The sequence below is a fragment of the Lucilia cuprina genome, chromosome X (genome assembly GCF_022045245.1).
Source record: "Lucilia cuprina isolate Lc7/37 chromosome X, ASM2204524v1, whole genome shotgun sequence".
Taxonomy (NCBI): Eukaryota; Metazoa; Arthropoda; class Insecta; order Diptera; family Calliphoridae; genus Lucilia; species Lucilia cuprina.
Window position 1 is genome coordinate 12,757,141 of NC_060949.1, and position 23,112 is coordinate 12,780,252.

Below are 23,112 nucleotides of genomic sequence, written 5' to 3' on the forward strand. Positions count from 1 at the left end.
ATTTATGAGTTATGTTATTTTCGGGAGGGGACCTTGTATGGGAGCTATGACCAGTTATGGACCGATAAAAAAATTTATTAGTAATATTTTTGAGTATATGAGCAATACTTGTAACAAATTTAATATCGATATCTTAATTTAGTAATGAGATATGCACGTTTAAGTGATTTTCGGGAGGGGACCTTGTATGGGAGCTATGACCAAATATGGACCGATCGAAAAAATCTTTCATGGTTATATTTCCGTATATAAGAGCAATACTTGTACTAAATTGTATATCGATATCTCAATTTAGTAATGAGTTATGCACGTTTAACTGATTTTCGGGAGGGGACCTTGTATAGGAGCTATGACCAAATATGGACCGATCGAAAAAATCTTCCATGGTTATATTTCTGTATATAAGAGCAATACTTGTACCAAATTTTATATCGATATCTTAATTTAGTAATGAGTTATGCACGTTTAACTGATTTTCGGGAGGGGACCTTGTATAGGAGCTATGACCAAATATGGACCGATCAAAAAAATATTTCACTGTAATATAAAAGAGCAATACTTGTCCCAAATTTAATATCGATGGCTTAATTTAGTAATGAGTTATGCGCGTTTAAGTGATTTTCGGGAGGGGACCTTGTTTGGGAGCTATGACCAAATATGGACCGATCGAAAAAATCTTTCATTGTAATATTTCTGTATATAAGAGCAATACTTGTCCCAAATTTAATATCGATATCTTAATTTAGTAATGAGTTTTGCGCGTTTAACTGATTTTCGGGAGGGGACCTTGTATGGGAGCTATGACCAAATATGGACCGATCGAAAAAATCTTTCATGGTTATATTTCCGTATATAAGAGCAATACTTGTACCAAATTTTATATCGATATCTTAATTTAGTAATGAGTTATGTACGTTTATCTGATTTTCGGGAGGTGACCTTGTATAGGAGCTATGACCAAATATGGACCGATCGAAAAAATCTTCCATGGTTATATTTCTGTATATAAGAGCAATACTTGTGCCAAAATTTATATCGATATCTTAATTTAGTAATGAGTTATGTGCGTTAAAGTGATTTTCGGGAGTGGACCTTGTATGGGAGCTATGACCAAATATGGACCGATCGAAAAAAATTTTCATTCTAATATTTCTGTATATAAGAGCAATACTTGTACCAAATTTAATATCGATATCTTAATTTAGTAATGAGTTATGTGCGTCGGGAGGGGTCCTTGTATGGGAGCTATGACCAAATATGGACCGATCGAAAAAAACTTTCATTGTAATACTTCTGTATATATGAGCAATAATTGTACCAAATTTAATATCGATATCTTAATTTAGAAATGAGTTGTGCGCGTTTAAGTGATTTCCGCGATGGGACCTTTTATGGGAGCTATGACCAATTGTGGACCGATGGAAAAATTTTTTCCTTGATATGAATTGTATGGGCATAAAACTTTAAATTGTAAAATTTGGTGAAGATATCGATATTGTAACGGAAGTTATTAACAATAAACACATTTTCCGGGAATATGTACATTTGTATGGGTATATGAAATTATGAACCGATTTTTCCGATTTTTAACAATGTTGATTCTGGCACCAATAGATGTATCTCTGACAAAATTCATCAATTTGTCTGCAGTAGTTTTTGTAAAAAGTACAAATAAATATGTGAAAAATCGCCATTTTTTCGAGGTTGTCTTAAATTTTTACTCATAACTCTGAAACTATTTCACCGATCTTGCTGATTTTCAATAACAAACTGCTTAGGATAACAATGAATATTTTGAGTGAATTTTGTGGAGTTTCATTGCTTCGTTTTAACGTGAGCGTGTTTTATACAGACAGACAGACGGACATATCTAGATCGACTCAGAATTTCATAAGGATCAAGAATATATATACTTTGTTGGGTCTTAGATGAATATTTCTTAGTGTTACAATCGAAATGACAAACTGATATATACCCTCTATTACCACTGATGGTGGTGGAGGGTATAAAAAAGGGATCTGGTAAGTTATATATGTCTTATTTCATCACATGGTTCCATTAAAAATGTCGATTATTTGCAGAAAATGTAAAAAATAGATCTGACCGTTTAAACTTTGGTGGGAAATGTATTGACCATAAGTGAATTTTATTGCTTCCTAAAGTATAACAGGTAATTTCAATAAATACAAAAATATGTATATTCAATATTAATTATAACATTATTTTTGTTTATTTCGTTGAAGGATTAATGCGTTCCGAAATATAACTCTTACAATTTGATGGATTAATCATAAAATTTATGAAGAAGATGAAAAATATTTTAGAGTACAATATTTTACAATTTTTGGAAGTATACCAGCCAACAGTTGGAATGTCAACACAGATTTCCTGAAAATTATCTTATTATAAGGTAAAAATTCCAATTTTTTATACATATGTAGGTACATTAGAAATCATATTACATAACAGCAAATATTTTGAGGGGGTTAACTCATGCACCATTTTTTGTGAGTCGTCTACTGTATGTACAAGCTTGTATGAAGGACAAAAATTTTATCCTACAGGCTGTTACACACCACCCCCACCCTAGAATTGTTCTATGGGTTATAAAAATAAGTCGTGCAATTAGGTCAATAGGATTACGTTAACTGGAGCCGCAACGGCTCTGAAGTTTGAAGATGGGGAAAATATGCAATTTTTTTTTAATACTAACAACCGATATTTACATTAATAGTGGAAAAAATAAATTAACCCTTAAAAACATGCCAATTTGGACATATTTCAATAAAACCCGTTTGCAATCCCATTAATTCAGCTTGAAAAAATTTTGCCATTAAACCTTTTTGAATATGGTGTCAATTTGGTATTAAAAAAAGATATCATAATTTATATTTGTGATATAATTTTCCAGTTTTACTTTGGTTTTAATTTAATGCAAATAATATTTAAATACATTTTTTAGATTTCATTATTTTTTATTTTTATATGTATATATATTACATTTTTTATAATACCCAGTTGTTTTTTTTATCAATTTGCTGAATTAATGGGATTGCAAACGGGTTTTATTGAAATATGTCCAAATTGATATGTTTTTAAAACATCGGGGTCATTTTGACCCCAAGGCCGTTTAAGGGTTAATTTATTATTTTCACTATTATTGTAAATATCAGTTGTTAATAAATAAATTTCTTAAGTTTTCTGATAATCTACCTAAAAATAGAAACAATTTCGACTAGTTTCCACCAAAAATTGAAAATATTACAAAATTTGACCTTTGACCTTTAAAGTTTATGGGTTAATGGCGTCCAAATTGCATGAAACACTTGATTTTTATTTAGAAATATGTGGACTAATAAATTTACAAAAGGTTCCATTTAAAATACACAACAATATAATAAAAAGGCTAATTTTGCAAAATATTACATAAAAACTCATATTCAAGTAACTACAGATACATTTTAAGTAATACAATTGTTTTATTAAAATATTTTCAAAAATATGTTTAATTTTTTATAACATTTCGAATTCAAGTGCTCTGAGACACGATAATGGCCTGGGGAATTTTTAATAACTTTTACATTTTTCAAACAATTGTAAATGCACCAGTTAACGTAATACTATTGACCTAATTTTTTGCACGACTTATTTGTATAACCCGTAGAACAATTTAAGGGGGGACGGACAAAATTCGAAATCTAGTTTTTTTTTGAGAACTCTAATGTACATATATTCCTTTTTTTAGATAAGTTGTTAAATCAATTATTTTTTCTACTATTTTAATTTCAATTATTTCAATAAAAACTATAAAATTTCATTTTATTTAGATTTATTTTCAAAGATTTTATCTTGGTGACCATACAAATAGAAGAAGAGAAAACTCATCTTCTTGAAGAGGATAGTACTCATCTTCTTGAAGAAGAGAATCTTCTAGAGAAGAAAAGTATTTTTTTCTTCTAGAAGAACATTCTCTTCTTCTAGAAGAAAAAAATACTTTTCTTCTAGAAGAAGAGATAGGAACACTTCTAGATGATAGTAAGTAGTCACATCTAGAAGAGTCTTTGGCAATACCTTACTTCCAAGAGTCATCTAGAAGTTTCTTCTGCGGGTCTTCCAGAAGTATCTTCCACGTTACTCTTAGACGTTCCCCAGCTCGGCATCAGTTCTTCCCGACTAGTGACAAGAATTCTTATACTTCCGCAACATCGCTGACGAGCTTTTAGCACGTTTGGAAGTTTCACATGGGTAACTTCCGCAATAGAAAATGTTTGAAGGGTTACCACGAAAGAAAAATCATTCTCTCTTTACACTTATATGTTCTGTGTGAACTCAACACAAAGCTACAACAACAAATATTCAATATTTGAAGTCCAAAATTCGCACATAAAAACGATTCGGACCCAATTTTTATAAAACAAACACACATTTTTTATTTTTTTTACAATTATTTAAATATAATTTCTTCACTAAATTCTTTTAATTTTCACAAACCAAAAAATGATTTTTTTAATTATTTGACATTAAATTTTTTGTTTTTATACCCTACACCACTTTAGTGGGAGGGTATATTGGGTTTGTGCTGATGTTTGTAACATACAAAAATATTCGTCCTATACCCACCTTAAAGTATACCAATCGGCTTAGAATAATTTTCTGAGTCGATTAATGAAATTAATTTAAATGATCAATTATGTAAACAAAAGTCGACAAAACTTAGTTTTATAGAACTTTAAATGACACTACCGATTTTTGTAATGATCGGGCTTCATTTGACGCTATCCCCCATACAAACTCCCCTTCAGAAAATGACTTAAAGGTCAAAATTCACATACAAAATGACTTAAAGGTCAAAATTCACATACAAACACTAATAACACTTTTTTCCGAAATAAAGTTAAAAAAACAAACCAAATGCTTTATTTTTTTAAATAATCCCCATTTTTAACATACATACTGACAGGTGTAGGGTATCATATAGTCGGCTACGACCGACTATACATTCATACTTGTTCTAATTCCAAATTGAAGGTGAAATATATGAAAATCGAAAAAAATTAAAGAATTTTACATTTTATCAAATATTGAATACATGAAAAATATTATTAAGCTTCTTTAAATGCAATCTTCAACTTCAAATTTAATTATTTAAGAAAAATGATGCAATAAAAACGTTGTATTATTATTTCGACCGATATTATGCAACTATGTGAGCATTTTATGTGTGGTTAAATGCCCAGCAGTTCGACGGGACAGTCCCGAACTGACCACTTAACCTACCACTTGTGGTGGCCCTCGGTCACCTGGGTAGTCAGGTGGCCATTTTAACATGGGCTTGTCCTACGAGGAAGTCAATCGTCACTCTACACCCTACAAAGAGACAGTAAAGAGAGGATTGCCTCCGCTCTCGCTTACAAATGGTACACTAAATTGACGACTGTCTTCATTCTCGATTACAAAGAGTTTATTTGTGACGAAAGACGAAAAAATAAGAATTGGAGTCAGCCAGGACACTAAAGTGACGACTGTCTTCATTCTCGATTACAAAGGGTACATTCGTGACGAATGACCCAAAACATACGAATTACGATCATCCAGGTGGTTAACTATTAGTGGAAATTACTGTCTTTTTCGTATGCATTGACTCTTTGTCGAACTGCTGGGTGCTTTTATACACTAACACTTCTAAAGAAAATCTTACTAATACATATTTAGAGTTAGGTTTTTTTGACAGCTGAGTTAGCTTTTTTCGGAGAAAGTTGAACTACTATGATAATATTCTATGATACGTAACTTCATTATAAACAAATGTGTTTAAAGCAGCCAAACGCAGAAAGAGAAACTGTTAATGTAGTGGTAAGAATCAGTGTTGCCAACATTGGTCAAGCAAAAGTATTCGAATTTAGGTAAACCATGAAAAGAAACCAAATTTAATAATATATTTTGTGTGCAAAAAAATAAATTTGTTATATTGTCTAGACAGTCCTTAGGTTTGATATCACGCTTTTTAAAACTTGAAAAATTTACATTTACTTAAATTAAATTAGTTTTTTTAAAAAGTCCATAAAATTGCCTCACAAATTTTTCCTGTATTTCATATTTGATCGTATTATACGAAACACAAATTTTAGAATCGAATGGTTTTTATGCTTTAAATTGTTTTAAGGGTTACTATCAACCGAAATGATATATTTTTGACCTTTGTGGTCCACAAATTCTGGGGATCTGTACCCTTTTTTATGCAATATATAATTAAAATGGCGATTTTTGGCATAATTTGTTTTCTCTTTTTTTCAAGAGATAAAAGCAAAATTTGATATTGGGATTTAATAGACCCCTTGGAGTATCTAAAAATAGCATTTTTTGTTACAAGAATCTGTATTTAAAATGTCCAAGATATATTATTGATATCATTAAAATTTAAGATATATTAGTGCTAATATGTACATGAATTTATACTAGCCAACTTTGTCGGAAAATATTGACCCTAGTGGTACGAAAAGGGACTTAAGATCCATACAATTCAATTAGAAACTGAAGAACGACACCAAAAATACTTCCTGGAACTTTTAAGTACAGATCTTTATAACAAAAATTATTATTTTATATACCTCAAGGGGTGTATTAAATCCTCATATTAAAGTTTGGTTTTATTTCTAAAAAAAGGAAAAAAATTGCAAATATGGTGAAAAATCGGCATTTTTATGATATTACATGATAAGATGGTACAAATGCTCCAAAATTTTGGAACTAATTGGCCAAAAATATACAATTTCGGTTGATAGTAACCCCTTAACATAATTTTAAGCAAAAAACCACTCGTTTATAATTTCTGTGTTTCATAAAATATGGTGATATATGAAATACAGGAAAAATTCGAATACTTTTGTGAGGCTATTTTATGGATTTTATGGAAAAGTTAAATCAATTGAGGTAAATGTAATTTTTTTCAAATTTTAAAGAGTGTGATATTACACCTTAGGACTTTCTGGACAATATAACAAATTTAATTATTCATTTCACACACAAAAATATTATTAAATTATGTTTCTTTTCAAAGTACAACCAAATTCGAATACTTATGTGAGACACTGTACATCCAAATATACGAATAGAATTCACAAACACAAAATATATAACTCAATGTCGCCAACAGCATTGAAACATACAAAGCAAAATACACAGCTGAATAAAACAAAATACATCTACACACACGTGTACATATATACATATAATACAAAACAGTGTTGGTGTTGCTTATTTTACAAAGCATGAAAAAAATATTACATTTTTTTGATTTTAACATGGGCTTGTCCTACGAGGAAGTCAATCGTAACTTAAACTCTACAAAGAGCCAGTAAAGAGACGATTGCCTCCGCTTACAAAGGGGACACTAAAGTGACGACTGTCTTCATTCTCGATTACAAAGAGTTTATTTCTGACGAAAGACCAAAAACATACGAATTGGAGTCAGCCAGGTGGTAAGATATTAATGGAAATAAAATTTAAAAATTTCAAGTGTCTACTCTCCAGAATACTATGGGACAATAATGTGACGATTGACCCAAAAGTTATAAATTTGAGTCAACCAGATGGTGGCATATTAGTAGAAAGTAGAGTATTCAAACGATTAATCGTCGATCGGTTAATCGATTAATTTTTTACGATTAATCGTTCGAATAAATGAAAATTGTTAAATTTCAAATAACGAATAAACCGAATAATTTCTATCAATTAACCGATTAAGAAAAACTCACTATTTAGCAGTAAAATTACTATATATTATCTACATAATTGAATATTTTTATTATAAATTTTCTTCTTTTCTTAATTTCTTAATAATTTTTCTAAAATAAAAAAAATGTATTTGATGATTTTTGAAAAGAAATCATGAAAATAATAATATCGCTTTTATTTCTACAACAAGTTTTTTGGGAACATTGTTGTGTTCTCAAGCATTTCCAATAAGTTCTTCAGCAACAGTTATAGTTAAACTAGTGTTTAGGGGAACGTATGAATTCTAGAACTCGTTGAAAATTTTAAAAACAGTAATTTCTTTTATATTAAAAAGTTGGCATTAATATTAATTTCAAATGAAGGTGAGTTCCTCTGCTTCGAAATAATATAATTTATTTCAAATCATCAAGATCATCAAGAAAGAGTTGGAAATCTTAAAGAAAATTTGTCACAAAAAAGTAGTTAAAAGTTTTTGTGTCGAAAATAAAACCTTTTTAAATGTAATTTTTTTCGTTTTTTTTTTTTTTTAAGTGAGACAGGGAAATAATACATATATATATATAGAATGTACAGATTACCAGCTTCCATTTGACACCAATATTAGTATCATAAAATGCATATAAATGCATATAAATTTGGACTACAATCCTTTAAACTTTGAAATATTTTTATAAGGATATAAAAATCGGAGTAGAATTGCTATAAGAGTAATCTATTTTCACATTTTTTTTTAAATTTTTACAGGATGTAATATGAAGAAAATTATTGTAGAAAGCAATAGTAACACCATACGAATTACGATCATCCAGGAGATTTTTTTGGTTTACCTCTTTTGAAGGCTTGTATCCTACTTCCAGTTTACTACAAGGTTTGCAAGGTTTGTTGGTATTGAAAATGGGCAATATAAGTCCACATTTTCGGATAGCCCCCATACAAGTGGCTCATCGAAAAGCTGATTTAACAGTCATAACTTGTTTAAAAATACGAATATAGCGATGATATTCAACATAAGTAAGATTCTTATGATCCAAAATCACAACGCAAAATTTTATGAGGATCGGTCCATAATTGACCCTACCCCCTATCCCCTCCACAAAAGGACTTTAACACTCATTACTGGCTTAAAAATAAGAGTGTAGCGATGAAATTCGACACAAATAAATTTAATACGAACCAAATTCTTTATACCAAATTTTATGAAGATCGACCCATATTCGGCATAGCTGAATATAACACTCTTACACGTTTGTATTATATTAGTTTCATTTGTCAAAAAAATATATTTTTTATTCAAAACACCTATTAAAAGTGTTTTTTTAAGTATTTTTATACCCTTCACCTTCGTGAGAAGGGTATATATAAGTTTGTCATTCCGTTTGTAATTTCTATAATATAATTTTCCGATCCTATAAAGAATATATATATTCTGGATCCTTATAGATAGCGGAGTCGATTAAGCCATGTTCGTCTGTCTGTCTGTTAAAATCAGTTTTTAGAGGACCCCAGATATCGGCGAGATCCGAATCTTCAATAATTCTGTTCGACATGCTTTCGAGAAGATCTCTATTTCAAATCAACAAAATCGGTCGGTAAATAACGGAGATATGAGCAAAAATCCGAGACAACCTCTGAAAATTTCATCAAAAAATGTCATATTTTTACGTGCTTTGTTAAATAAGCAACAACAACCCTGTATATGAGAAAAAGATGTACACGTGTGTATAGAAGTATTTGGTTTTTCAGCTATGTATTTCGTTTTGTATGTTTTGATGCTGTTGGCGTCATTGAGTCGTGTATTTTGTTTTTGTGAATTCTGTTCGTATATTTGGATGTAGGTTGGTTTTATTGCGTTATTTATTTTGTTTTTCTGTGCTTTTCGATATGTATGTATAGATGTCTGTTGGTTTAGATGCCTTGTGTATTTTGTTTTTTATTTCGTTTAGCGTTGTTGTTGTTCATTTTGTTTTGCTTTTGGTGTAGTATTAATGTAGTCGGGGAAAAATTTATAAAACTATGTTTAAAATACACTATGGTGAAGGGTATATAAGATTCGGCACAGCCGAATATAGCACTCTTGTTATATATAGCTTGATACACATATAAAATACCCTGTCGGAAATTTAAGTTTGCTGTTACATTTTTTTGTAGATTTTTTTGAATAAATTTCCAAACATGTCTAGTTTAGAATCTGTTGTCGCCGATTTATTAAGATATATCCAAACAGATTTAAAATCATTTGGTGATGATTACCGCACTACGCCGGAAAATTTTCAATCTCTACCCCTCTGAAATTACAAAAAACAGGAATCAGGTGAATTATGGGTTAAAACTTATTAAGTTAATTATGAAAAACTCTTCTATCTTAAACAAAAGATAAGCGGCGAAGCCAAAGAAAATGCTGAAGAAGATACGTTTTTCTTTAATATGTCTTAATTGAAAGACAATCAGCATACACAAAGCCAACTGTGTTATCAGACATTGCTCGACTTTTTGACCAAGCTGGTTGGATAGTGCCAATTGTTATATCTGCCAAGATTATTATGCAGCAAATCTAGCAAGATTATACAGCTTGGGATGAATGTCTTAACCCACTAGTATATTATCCAAAATTGCGACCTGTAATTTGATTGCAAGACTTACAAGCATTATTCGGCAGGTTAAGTTGTATATGAGCTAGGTGAGAAAAAGGACCGATGTAAACAATTTTCAACAGGCTTCGTTTACGGTATCATAGAATATCATGTGTAAAATTTCACTGAATTACCTCCAAAATTCCGACCTATAGTTTGATTGCAAACATTAAAAGCCCTATTCGTGGGTTCAGTTGTATGGGGGCCGATGTTAACCATTTTCTATAGGCTTCGTCTACGGTACCATAAAACATTATGTGCAAATTTCATTAAATGTCCTCCAAAATTGCAAAATTGATTACAAAGTTTAAAAAGGGTTCAGATGTATGGGGGCTAGGTAAAATAATGGACCGATCTTAACCATTTTCAATAGGCTTCGTCTACGGTACCATAAGACATTATGTGGCAAATTTCATTGAATTACCTCCAAAATTGCGACCTGTAGTTTTATTACAAGGTATACGAGCCATATTGGGGGTTCAGTTGTATAAGGGCTAGGTGAGTTAATGGACCGATCTTAACCATTTTCAATAGGGTACGTCCCTAGGACAATAGAAAATCATGTACCAAATTTCATTGAATTATCTTCAAAATTGCGAGTTGTAGTTTGATTACAAGGTTTACATGGACGGACGGACAGAGCCAAAACGACTCAGAAAAACTTTCTGAGCCGATTGGTATACTTTAAGGTGGGTATAGGAGCAATATTATTGTGCGTTACAAACATCAGCGCAAACCCAATATACCCTCCCCACTAAAGTGGTGTAGGGTATAAATAGAAATCAATCAATGACTTTTATTTTTCAAAACAAAGAATAAAAATCAACTAAAGAATTTTAATTTTCTAATTTCCGAATCTAATTTCTGTACAATTTCTTCAATTTTGCCAATTTTCTATTAATCTGTGTTTAAACTCGATAATTATACCCCACTCTACTTGAGTGGGGAGGGTATATTGGGTTTGTGCTGATTTTGTAACGCACAATAATATTAGTCCTATAACCACCTTAAAGTATACCAATCGGCTCAGGATCATTTTCTAAGTCGATTTAGCCATGTCCGTCCGTCCATGTAAACTTTGTAATCAAACTACAGGCCGCAATTGTGAAGATAATTAAATGAAATTTGGTACATGATCTTCTATTATCCCAGGGACGAACCCTATTGAAAAGATCGGTCCATTTTTTCATCTGGCCCCCATACAACCCCCGAATAGGTCTTGTAAACATTTTAATCAAACTACAGGTCGCAATTTTGGAGATAATTCAATGAAATTTGGCACATGATTTTCAATTATACCGTAGACCGTTGAAAATGATTAACATCGGTCCATTATTTCACCTAGCCCTCATACAACTGAACCCCTGAATGAAGCTTGTAAATCTTGTAATCAAACTACAGTAGCAAATTTGGAGATAATTTAATGAAATTTGGCACATGATCTTTTATGGTATTGTAGACGAAGCCTATGGAAAATAGTTAACATCGGTCTATTCACCTAGGCCCCATTGAAGTGAAACCGCCATATGGGGCTTTTATGTTCATAAGTATGTTTAATATACTCGTATCTCGACAAAAAGCTGCAAAACCAAGCTCTATACTAGTCTTAATGACCCTGATGAACTTTATAATTATAGGGCCTCATTTGACCGTAGCCCCTCTAAAAAACTCCATCAAAATTTTACTTAAATATCCACAGTTTTATTAAATAGTAAATGTATTTAGTATATCTGAGGCAAGGTACAATTCAACTTAAATGCTTTATTATGAAAACTAAATCACATTTTATTCGTATACAGGTGTAGAGTATTATATGGTTGGCCTCGCCCGACTTATACTTCTTACTTGTTTTTACCGTGTTTTAAAGGTAAATATCGCATAATGGGTTTTATAATTAATATCAAAAAATAAAAATCATTGTCTGATTTTATTTGTGCCTTATGGTTTAAATTCAAATCAAAAGCAATTTGTATGTTCTGGGAAAACTGTATTACCTACATTTGTTTTAGATTTTTTAATATGTATTTCATATGCGTTTTTATGTAAATTTGACAAAATGACGAAATACTGAACAAATACAGAACTCTAAATAAAGTACAGAACATTTTCAGTTTTGTTTTAGCAAAGAAAAATTTATACAGAACAGGGCTCTAAAATTCAGTACTGTTCTGTATAATACAGAACGTCTGGTCACCGTACCCTATATACTTACCTTATATACTTTATTAAAGTTCAACAAATACATAAGTATTATAAAGTTTTCAAAACATACCAAGCCTTTCTTATTTACCATTGTATATATGTGGCAAAAAGTAGACAGTAACATTTCTGAAGATTAAAGAATTAGTTGTGCCAAACTCTATATTGATAAATTTACACGATAATAAGCAGGGAAACCGAAAACATGCTCTAAAAAAAGTGTTTTAAGCGCTTTAAATATGCCGTAAAAAACTCAAAATATACTCTTAAAATTTAAATAATATGCTCTAAAAATAAAATTTTTCATTATTTTTTAACATTGAAAAGCTCAAAAAGACAGAAATTGTAATGAAATAATAAATGTTTAGTGTCATATTTCATCCTACAAGATTTTTTATAATTGATTCACCTCATAGTTTGAAGAACTAGTTTAATAGAATTCCGTTTTACGTTCAGATAACCAATAAATAACATGAAACCATTTGGATCCCAAAAAACATATTTCAAACGACAAAGTTTGACACATTTCTACCAATTGTATTCATAGCTTCTAAACTGACATTTTAATCGGCGTTGTTATAAATTACAATTATTTATTTTTTTAAACTATAAAAATGGATTGGTCTCATGAAATCAAAAGTAATAGGTTTTATGTCTGATTTAAAATGTAATGCTTTATTGAACAAAATTTTTTTGTTCAGTTTTTAAGTTCTACAAACGAATTTTTTTCAAAATTGTAAAATAGGCTGAAAAATTAAAAATAAAAAAATTTAATTTTATTTTTTTTAAATAAAGTTTTGAAAATGTACAAAAACGAAAAAAAGCGAAAATATCAAAATATGCACTAAAAGAGTAAAATATGCTCTAAAAACTTGAAAATATGCCTTAAATATGCTAAAAAAGTCAAATCATGCAAAATTATGCTCTTATGGGTAAAATATGCAAAAATATGCTCTAACAAATCGATGCCAAAATTCTTAAATTGGTCTGAAACGTATAAATATCTTATCCATGAGTCCATACGACGCACCACAAAAAACATGCATTTGCATATTTTGGTTTCCCTGATAATAAGTAACACGAGTTCACGTAGTTTTCGAAAGCGAATTTTGTATGGGAGTTACAAAAATTATCGATGATTTTCAGGAGGTGACCTTGTATGGTTGAAATAACCAATTGTGGACCGAGCAGAAACAAATATTACATTTATAACCCAGCGGGAAAAAATGGTAGGACTTCGATTTTTAGGACTTCTAAGAGACATATTTACACATTCTAAAAGATGCGATACTCATTCCTCATTGCCTTCTCGCAGAAGACAGTTCACAAGCACACTGCTTCCCCTTCTTGTTTTTGATTCATGTACATTACAAGTTGTATTGCAAAACAATTATTAAAATTCAAACATGATTGGGTTTGCAATTATTTTTATATATTGGCTCTCCCTATAAAATGCATTTTTTATAAACCGCAACCTAAAAACAGAAGAGTGTATTTTTTCTTTTGCAAAACTTTATGTTGTAATGTTCTCGTAAAGGTTTTTATAATATACGTATGTGCCAATTTCTTATGCTCATTGCTAAGAATTTATCATTTTTTTATTTAAATTTATTTTATAAAACTTTGATAAACTCTTATGAATATATCCCTAAAATATTTATAATAATTTCCTATACAGACTTTTTACAATGATCTTTTACTATGTCTTTAACGGAAGACCATCTTATATACATTACGTTATAGGTCTTCTTATAAGCCTTCATCGAAAGATCTTCCAATAGGCCTACAACGGAAGACCGTTTAATAGGCCTTTTTAAGTAAGTCTTCTATCAACCCTTTAGTAGAAGCGAGAAGGCAAGCACTTGGCTGACAATGACAGGCCATGTGAAATTGAAATGATTTTGCAATGCAGCGGGGTGTGCTCTGCAAAAGAATGCCTTCAGTAAAGGCCTCTAAATCATAAAACAAATTTACGGTAAAATTTATGTTTATAAAACTAATATATGTACCAAATTGGATACCTTGATTAAGTAATGAGTTTTGAGCATTTAATTGATTTTCGGGAGGGGAGCTATAACTAAATTTAAACCAATCGTAAAATAGATTTCTTTGTATGAATTCTATTGATATAGAACTTAATTTTTATAATTGTGTTATTAAAAATAAACACATTTCCTGGGATTGTGTATATTTGTATGGGGGTATATGAAATTGTGAACCGATTCTGAATGAGAGTCATTCTCAAAAATAGTGAATTCTGAATCAAATCAAAAGGAGATTCCCCACTTCTTTAGATCATTTCCAGCACTTTCATCTTTTTTTTCGCTTATTATAGCCTTTTACAGTATTTTCATTCTTATTATAATTTTCAACTCCATTCAAGTTAATTCTAGGTATATTTATACCTGTGCTGATGTTTGTAACGCATAATAATATTGGTCCTATACCTTAAAGTATACTAATCGGCTCAGAATCATTTTCTGAGTCGATTTAGCTATGTTCGTCCGTCTATCCGCCCGTCCATGTAAACCTTGTAATCAAACAGGTCGCAATATTGAAGATAATTCAATGACATTTTGTACATGATCTTCTATTGTCACAGGGACGAACCCAATTGAAAATGGTTAACTTCGGTCCATTATTTCACCTAGCCCTCATACAAATGAACCCCCAAATAGGGCTTTTAAAGTTTGTAATCAAACTATAGGTCGATGAAAATTGTTTACATCGGTCCATTATTTCACCTAGTCCTTATACAACAGAATCCGCCAAATAGGGTTTGTAAACCTTGTAATCAAACTACAGCAGACAATTTTGGAGATAATTCAATGAAATTTGGCACTTAAATAAACAGTTTTATTAAGCAATAAATGGCTTAAGTATATCTGAGGCAAGGTACAATTCAACTTAAATGCTTTATTATGAAAATTAAATAAGTTAATAAGTTAATGATGAAGTTATTAGTTATTCTTAAGAAGCACAACAATGTTTCTGTAGATATCTTTATTTCCAAGATTTATTTTCAAGAATAAGAAATGGTTTCGTATAAATCCAGGAAACTGAAAAAAAGCAATGTTCCCGAAGTATTATTAAAACAAGTAAGAGTGCTATATTCGGCTGTGCCGAATCTTATATACCCTTCACCATAGTGTATTTTAAACATCTTTTATAAATTTTAATTTTTTTCCCGACTACATTATTATTACATCAAGAGTTAAACAAAAAGAACAACAACAACGCTAAATGAAATATAACACAAAATACACAAGGCATCTAAACCAACAGACATCTAAACATACATAACGAAAAACACAGAAAAACAAAAATAACAACGCAATGACGTCAACAGCATCCAAACCAAGGGTGCCCAAGCCCTATGCGCTTGGTACTCTTTTGTTTTTGTAAATGCGCTATAGACAGTGTGTTTTCTATACAGTGTGTTTTCTATACACTAATATGCGCTTAACCTTAGCAATACATTGTTGTTGTTCTTAACAGTATACAAGTAGGAAAGTATAGTCGGGCATGGCCGACCATATAATACCCTACACCATGACTATATTTTATTTTTTTCATAAAGAATCTTTTATGTTGAATATTACCATAATTCCAAAATATTTAAGCAAATATTAAGCAAAAAATAAATGAGTCTTTATATAAGTCACGTATGGGCCGATCCTCGGTAAATTTGGGAAAAGGATATATTTTTAAATAACAGTTAATTTTGTTGAGTTTCATTGCGATACAAATGGTTACAAGTCAATTTTAGACGTTTAAGACATTTTTTGAAGGGGGGTTTGTATGGGGGCTAGTGACAAATAAGGGCCGATCCTTACGAAAATCTGCAGTGTCATTTATACTTATATAAGACTTATTTGTGCCAATTTTTAGAGAGATAAAATAATATTTGACGTAATTATGGCATAAAAAGTTCAAATCGGGAGGTACGGTTGTATGGGGGCTAGGTGAAATAATGGACCGATTTCAACCATTTTCAATAGGCTTCGTCCCTGTGCCAAAAAATATGCTTGGTCCAAATTTCATCAAATTATCTTGAAAATTGCGGCCTGTATCTTGCGCACAAGGTTTACATGGACAGCCGGACAGACGGACGGACATGTCTTAATCAACTCAAAAAATGATTCTGCATCGATCGGTATACTTTAAGGTGGGTATTGGACCAATATTTTTGTATGTTACAAACATCAGAACAAACTTATAATACCCTCCCCACTATAATGGTGTAGGGTATAACAAGCAAGAGGAAAACAACAACACTTTCGTATTCATTGCTGGTAAACATTGACGAGACGTCGATTTTGTTTTTGTTTATCGTAAAAAAAATTGTTTTAAAAAGCACTTGGAAAAAATTTGTGTTAGTTTTAAATTTCAAACTTACATTATTCGCATATAAAATTATTGTACAATAACTCACAATCTACTCTCATATAATTGAAAACGTTTTAAATACTTTTTTCTATTCATTATACCCTACACCACTATAGTGGGGAGGGTATTATACGTTTGTGCTGATGTTTGTAACATACAAAAATATTGGTCCAATACCCACCTTAAAGTATACCGATCGATTCAGAATCATTTTTTGAGTCGATTAAGACATGTCCGTCCGGCTGGCTGGCTGGCTGGCTGTCCATGTAAACCTTGTGCGCAAGGTACAGGCCGCAATTTTCAAGATAATTTGATGAAATTTGGACCAAGCATGTTTTTTGGCACAAGGACGAAGCCTATTGAAAATGGTTGAAATCGGTCAATTATTTCACCTAGCCCCCATACAACCGTACCTCCCGATTTGAACTTGTTATGCAACTCAACAAAACTAACTGTTATTTAGAAATATATCCTTTTCCCAAATTTACCGAGGATCGGTAATTTGACCTATATAAAGCCTCATTTTGAAATTTTAGTTTTTTATCAATAAATGGCTTAAATATTTTGGAATTATGGTAATATTCAACATGAAAGTTTCTTTACAAAAAATAAAAATTTTATAAAAGTAAAAATTGTAAAAATAAACTCATGGTGTAGGGTTTCATATGGTCGGCCATGCCCGACTATACTTTCCTACTTGTTAAAAAATATATTTGCAAAGCAAAAAGGAAAATTATTTTATTTTAACAAAAAATACAAATCATATTTTTTTGCTGCGTATACTTTGTATGTTTGGATTCCAATCATACAAAAAATACACAGCTGAATAAAACCAAATACAAATACACACACACGTGTACATCTTTTTCTATATACAGTGTTGTTGTTGCTTTTATAACAATTTTTTGATGAAAATTTCAGAGGTTGTCTCGGATTTTTGCTCATATCTCCGTTATCTTTCGATCTTCTCGAAAGCATGTCTAATAGAATTATTGAAGATTCGGATCACGCCGATATCTGGGGTCCTCTAAAAACAGATTTCAACAGACAGACAGACGGACATGGCTTAATCGACTCCGCTATCTATAAGGATTAAGAATATATATACATTATAGGGTCGGAAAATTATATTATAGAAATTACAAACTAAATGACAAACTTATATATACCCTTCTCACGAAGGTGAAGGGTATAATAATTAATGAACTAATAAATATTTTTGGAGAATTATTTCATACGTACACTTCTACACAAATTTTTGACAGATCATATTACTTGTGTAAAGGGGGCTTTAAATGCAGTAATTATACTGTCAGGTAGTAAGATTTTCTTAAGGGGTTAATTGATGGAAATTTGTTATTGCACAATATGCAAACAATACGTTTGAAAAAAATTCTTAACCAAATAAAGTTCCAAGTTGTCCTATATATTTTTTTAAATTTATTTGATTTTTATACAAGCATAGAGTTTGTTGGAATTACCAATTTAATGACACAATATATTTTTATTGCCAATGAGTAGTTATAAATTTAAGCAGTAATTTTATTTAAAATATTTCGGTTTAAGGTTTTCATTTTAATGAATATGATAATGTAAGAATTGAAATCTTTATCCACGACACTTCAAGTTTTTATACAAAGTAGACTAAACAAATATTAATGAATAATTAAAAAATTAAATAAATAAATAAATATTCGTAATAACACATATCTGAAACAATTATTATAATATAAACAATAAACAATTACTCTCCCTAAAATTAAGTACATATTGTTAATGTATTTTATAAAATATATTTAATCATATTTACAAAACACAATTTTTATTATATATTTTTATTAATTATATGTGGTTGAGCAAGAGAGAGACTGTGTGTTAGTGTTTTAAAAAGGAAGAGAGAGAGAAATTTCATTGTTACACATTTTTGCCTACAGTTTTTGTTTATCATTAAAAATCGGTGTATGGCATACTAGCAGCGTTTACAACCTGAGGCTTGGTAGAAGATATGTGACTCTGTGAATGTTGGTAACCAGCAGATGTACCTGAATTGCATCCCCATCCACGGGCTGAGTTATTGTAGGATGGTGCATTCAATATTTGATTGCTGGTAACTGTTGGATGTATTAGATTTGGTGTGTTGTGCCCACTGCTGTGTTGCAAGGAAGATAAAGGACGTGAAGATGGACTGGGAGTGCCGCTATAGTAATGGTTGTCGGAGGATGGTGTGTAAGGTCTATTGTATGAACCGGCGAAAGGTGCTGATGAGACATTTCGAACTTTATTGGCGCGAACATTCAAGTGGGAACCACGTGTATGAGGACTGCTGATATAACGACCCTCATCAGCTGGTGGATTTTCAAATTTGGCCAACTTATCATACGGCAATGGTGACGGGTTAAAGCTAACCTGGGGGGCACTTTGGCCTGTGCTTTGAGGTATAGTTTGATAGCTTTGTGGTGGTAAGAACTGCTGCTTTGGTGGTTGATTGTTGCCACCAAATGATGTCGAAAATCCTTGTTGATATGGTTTGCTTATTGGGAAACTATTGGTTCCTCCGTAAGGTTTAGAACTGTTCATGGGAGACACCGATTCTGGTACTGAATATGGTGATAAAGGTGAAACGTTTTGTTGTTTGTAGCTATTGAATTGATTCGATTCGGACATATTTGTTGAGAAAGGTGTTGACAGTGATGTAGGCATAGATGCTGCTGGTGGTGGTGCATAACTTTGCAGTGGTATTTCCTTGGGCATGTACAAATCTAAAAAAGAAAATATTTGTATAGTAAAAAATATTTGTTAAAAATATTTATTAAATATGTGGTTGAACGTTAGATTACAGAAAACTCATAACATTAATTATATGTTCTTTTGTTTTTTAAAAAGAAAAGTTGCGTTTTGTATGTGCTCTTTTTGAATAATTACAAGGTGTGACAAAATTACATAAATCGAATACACTCTTCATGAGACCTATTGCAATTTGTCGGTATAGTAGAGATATTTAGAATATTTAGAAAATCGGGAGTTATTACCAAAAAAACGGATTTTTAATAGTTGTCGGAATTACAAATTTGTATCTGAAATTTCTTTACTACGATTTCATTTTGTTATATTTCAATAGAAAGACAAGCTCCTCCTCATTTTTACATGTATGAACATTTATATTATATCTGAATATAAGTGAGTTATTAGGAACTGAAGCCAATTTTTTAATCCATTTTTTAACTTTAAATTAATTTTTGACGCACAATTTATTAAGAAAGATAATTTTAAATTATTTGTTTCATTAAGTATATTTTTTTCCAAATACAATGAGTGTTTCAATCAAATAAAAATGGCAATGATATGTTTTTTTAGAAAATATAGAAATCAACAAAATAAAGTTTTTCAGTCCAAAAACTTTATAATAAATAATATCGTACCCAATAAAAATTCGATTAGAACAAGAGAAAAATAATAACATTACGTAAAAAATAGACGTGTAATGTGTAATAATATAAAATATTTGGATTCAATTTCTAATAACTTAATCATGTTAATGCAGAATTTAGAAGTGTGTGTACTATTAAAAGAGTGTGTTTCTATTGGCGTTTAAAAAATCATACAAAAGAAATTTGAGATACAAATTTTTGAGTCCGGCAATAATTAGTAATATTAATTGTATATTAACAAGTAAGAGTGTTATATTCGACTATGCCGAATCTTATATACCCACCATCAAATACTGTAAATGGAATGCTCCCCTATAAACATTAGGTTGATATTTGAAATATGGCTTAAGTCAATTATGGACACATTACTTTCGGATTAGTAAAATAGTAATTTTTAGAAACAAAATGTTTTTATCCTTCTTAGCTATACTCGTATAATAAACTTACTTATATCAAGTTTCAGCGCTAAACTAGTGGACAGATGGACAGGCATGGCTAGATCGTCTTGGAATTTTATAAGGACCCAGAATATAAATGTATACTTTTGTGGATCTATTATCAATATTTCGATGTGTTACAAACGGAATATAAATACAATAAAAAAGCAATATAAATATAATAAAAATTCTAAATATGGTATAATGATCTACTAAACCAGGGATTCACTTTGTAGACTTATTAAAAGACATGTTTTCTCGTTAAAAAAATATACAATAGTTGTTATAGTATTTGCATTGATACAAAGTCCCACTACTTTATTATAAATACATTATATAAAACATATATAAATATATACATACATACATACATACATACATACATACATACATACATACATACATACATACATACATACATACATACATACATACATACATACATACATACATACATACATACATACATACATACATACATACATACATAAATACATACATACATATATACATACATTTTAATCCTACTTAGTAAGTCAATATTATTTAGTTGGAAATAAGTTGTTTTTTAGTAGAGTTATTTAAAGAATATTTTTTATTATTATTTATGAAAAAATAAAAATAAAAAGTCGACACAGACTGGAGTTGAACTCAATACCTTCCGTCTACCAGTTGAATGCTACTCTCATCTACTCATCTAGCCAATCGTACGTAATTATAGAGTATATGTATGTATATTAGACCTACTCACAAAAAATGGTGCTTGAGTTACCCCCTTGAAATATTCGCTGTTATGGGATATGATGTTACTCAAAATATTTTGGTAAAGTGTTGTCCATTCGTAAGTTGGACAGTTTTCAAGAAAAAATTGTATCGTGTCCCCCGATTTTTTATGTTAAATTCAATATTTTAGCTAGCTTCAAACAATCTTTTTTATGTTTTATAATGGTTCCCAAAATATTTCTAGTCTATCTTTGGCCGTTTGTAAGCTGGACCGATTACCAAAAAGTCCCTTTTTAGTTATTTTACCCTTCACCTTCGTGAGAAGGTTAAGTATGTCATTTCGTATGTAATTTCTATAATATAATTTTCCGACCCCATAAAGTATATATATTCTGGATCCTCATATGTAGCGGATTTGATTAAGCTTTGTCCGTCCTGTCCGACTGTGTGTATGTTGAAATTAGGTTTTAGAGGATCCCAGATATCGGCGAGATACAAATCTTTAATAATTCTGTTATACATGCTTTCCAGAATTAGAACAAGTAAAAGTGCTTTATTCTTATATACCCTTCACCATAGTGTATTTTAAACATATTATTATTATTACACCAAAAACAAAAAAAATTAACAACAACGCTAAACGAAATAAAAAACAAAATAAATTAAACCAACAGGCATCTAAACATACATAACGAAAAACACAGAAAAACAAAAAGAAAATAAACAACGCAATAAAACCAAACTACATCCAAACCCAGTTGGCCAGATCGTTATTGACGACGTCTGCATCGATGATGTCTGCAGGAATTTTCCAAATTTGTCCTGTATAAAATGCAATTTAAGACAACTTTAATAACAATAAAAATTGTTAAATAAGGAAACATACAAGTAAGTGTATGGAAAAAACATGACATTTTTATAAAACTTAACACTTTAATTTTTCATAGATTTTTATAAAATAAAAAGTTAATTTTTTATATACCTACATGATTTCGTTATTAATTAATAGAATTAAATGCTAAACAAAATGATATTTCCTTTGTTAATTTTTGTATTGGAAATTAATTAAAAAAATTGTTTTCGACCATATCCCCAGCAAATTAATTGTTTTTTTATTAAGAACTATACAGGTATTTTTATATACCTGTATAAAAGTTCTTTAGGCATAAAAGTGAGCATTTTTAAAGGATCCGAGATATCAGGTTTGTGAATTTGATTATTAAAATTTAATTGCCAAATATAAAATTTCAAAGCAAATTATAATTTTTCACATTTGTTTGAATTTTTGTTGTCGAAACATTTGTTTAATTAAGTTTATGTCCAAACTGAGCAAAAATTAATTAATTTAAGCAGTTTACTGTCTTATTCGAATTGGTTATAGTAATAAATTTCGAAAAAAACACTATTATAAATTTTCTTTTAAATAACGTTTCAGCCCTCTTACAATTTATACCTCGGATGAACTTACAAGATGAAGTCAATTCTACAAAAATTCCCCACTTAAAATAAATATGTATAAAATTTTATATAATATTATATCTATTATATATTATATGTATAATAAAAAATAGC

At 30.3% G+C, this 23,112-nt stretch overlaps 1 protein-coding gene across 7 annotated transcripts in view; it reads right to left on the reverse strand.

Moving 5' to 3' along the window:
* Positions 1–18,419: 18,419 nt before the first annotated feature.
* The window catches only part of LOC111688479, a 58,585-nt gene continuing 53,892 nt past the window's right edge, over positions 18,420–23,112 (reverse strand). For all 7 annotated transcript variants that reach the window (XM_046956627.1, XM_046956625.1, XM_046956616.1 and 4 more), the window contains one exon: positions 18,420–19,711. In XM_046956627.1, the coding sequence (XP_046812583.1) occupies positions 18,900–19,711 (812 nt within the window). In that variant the 3' untranslated portion in view covers positions 18,420–18,899. The remainder of the gene's footprint in view (positions 19,712–23,112) is intronic.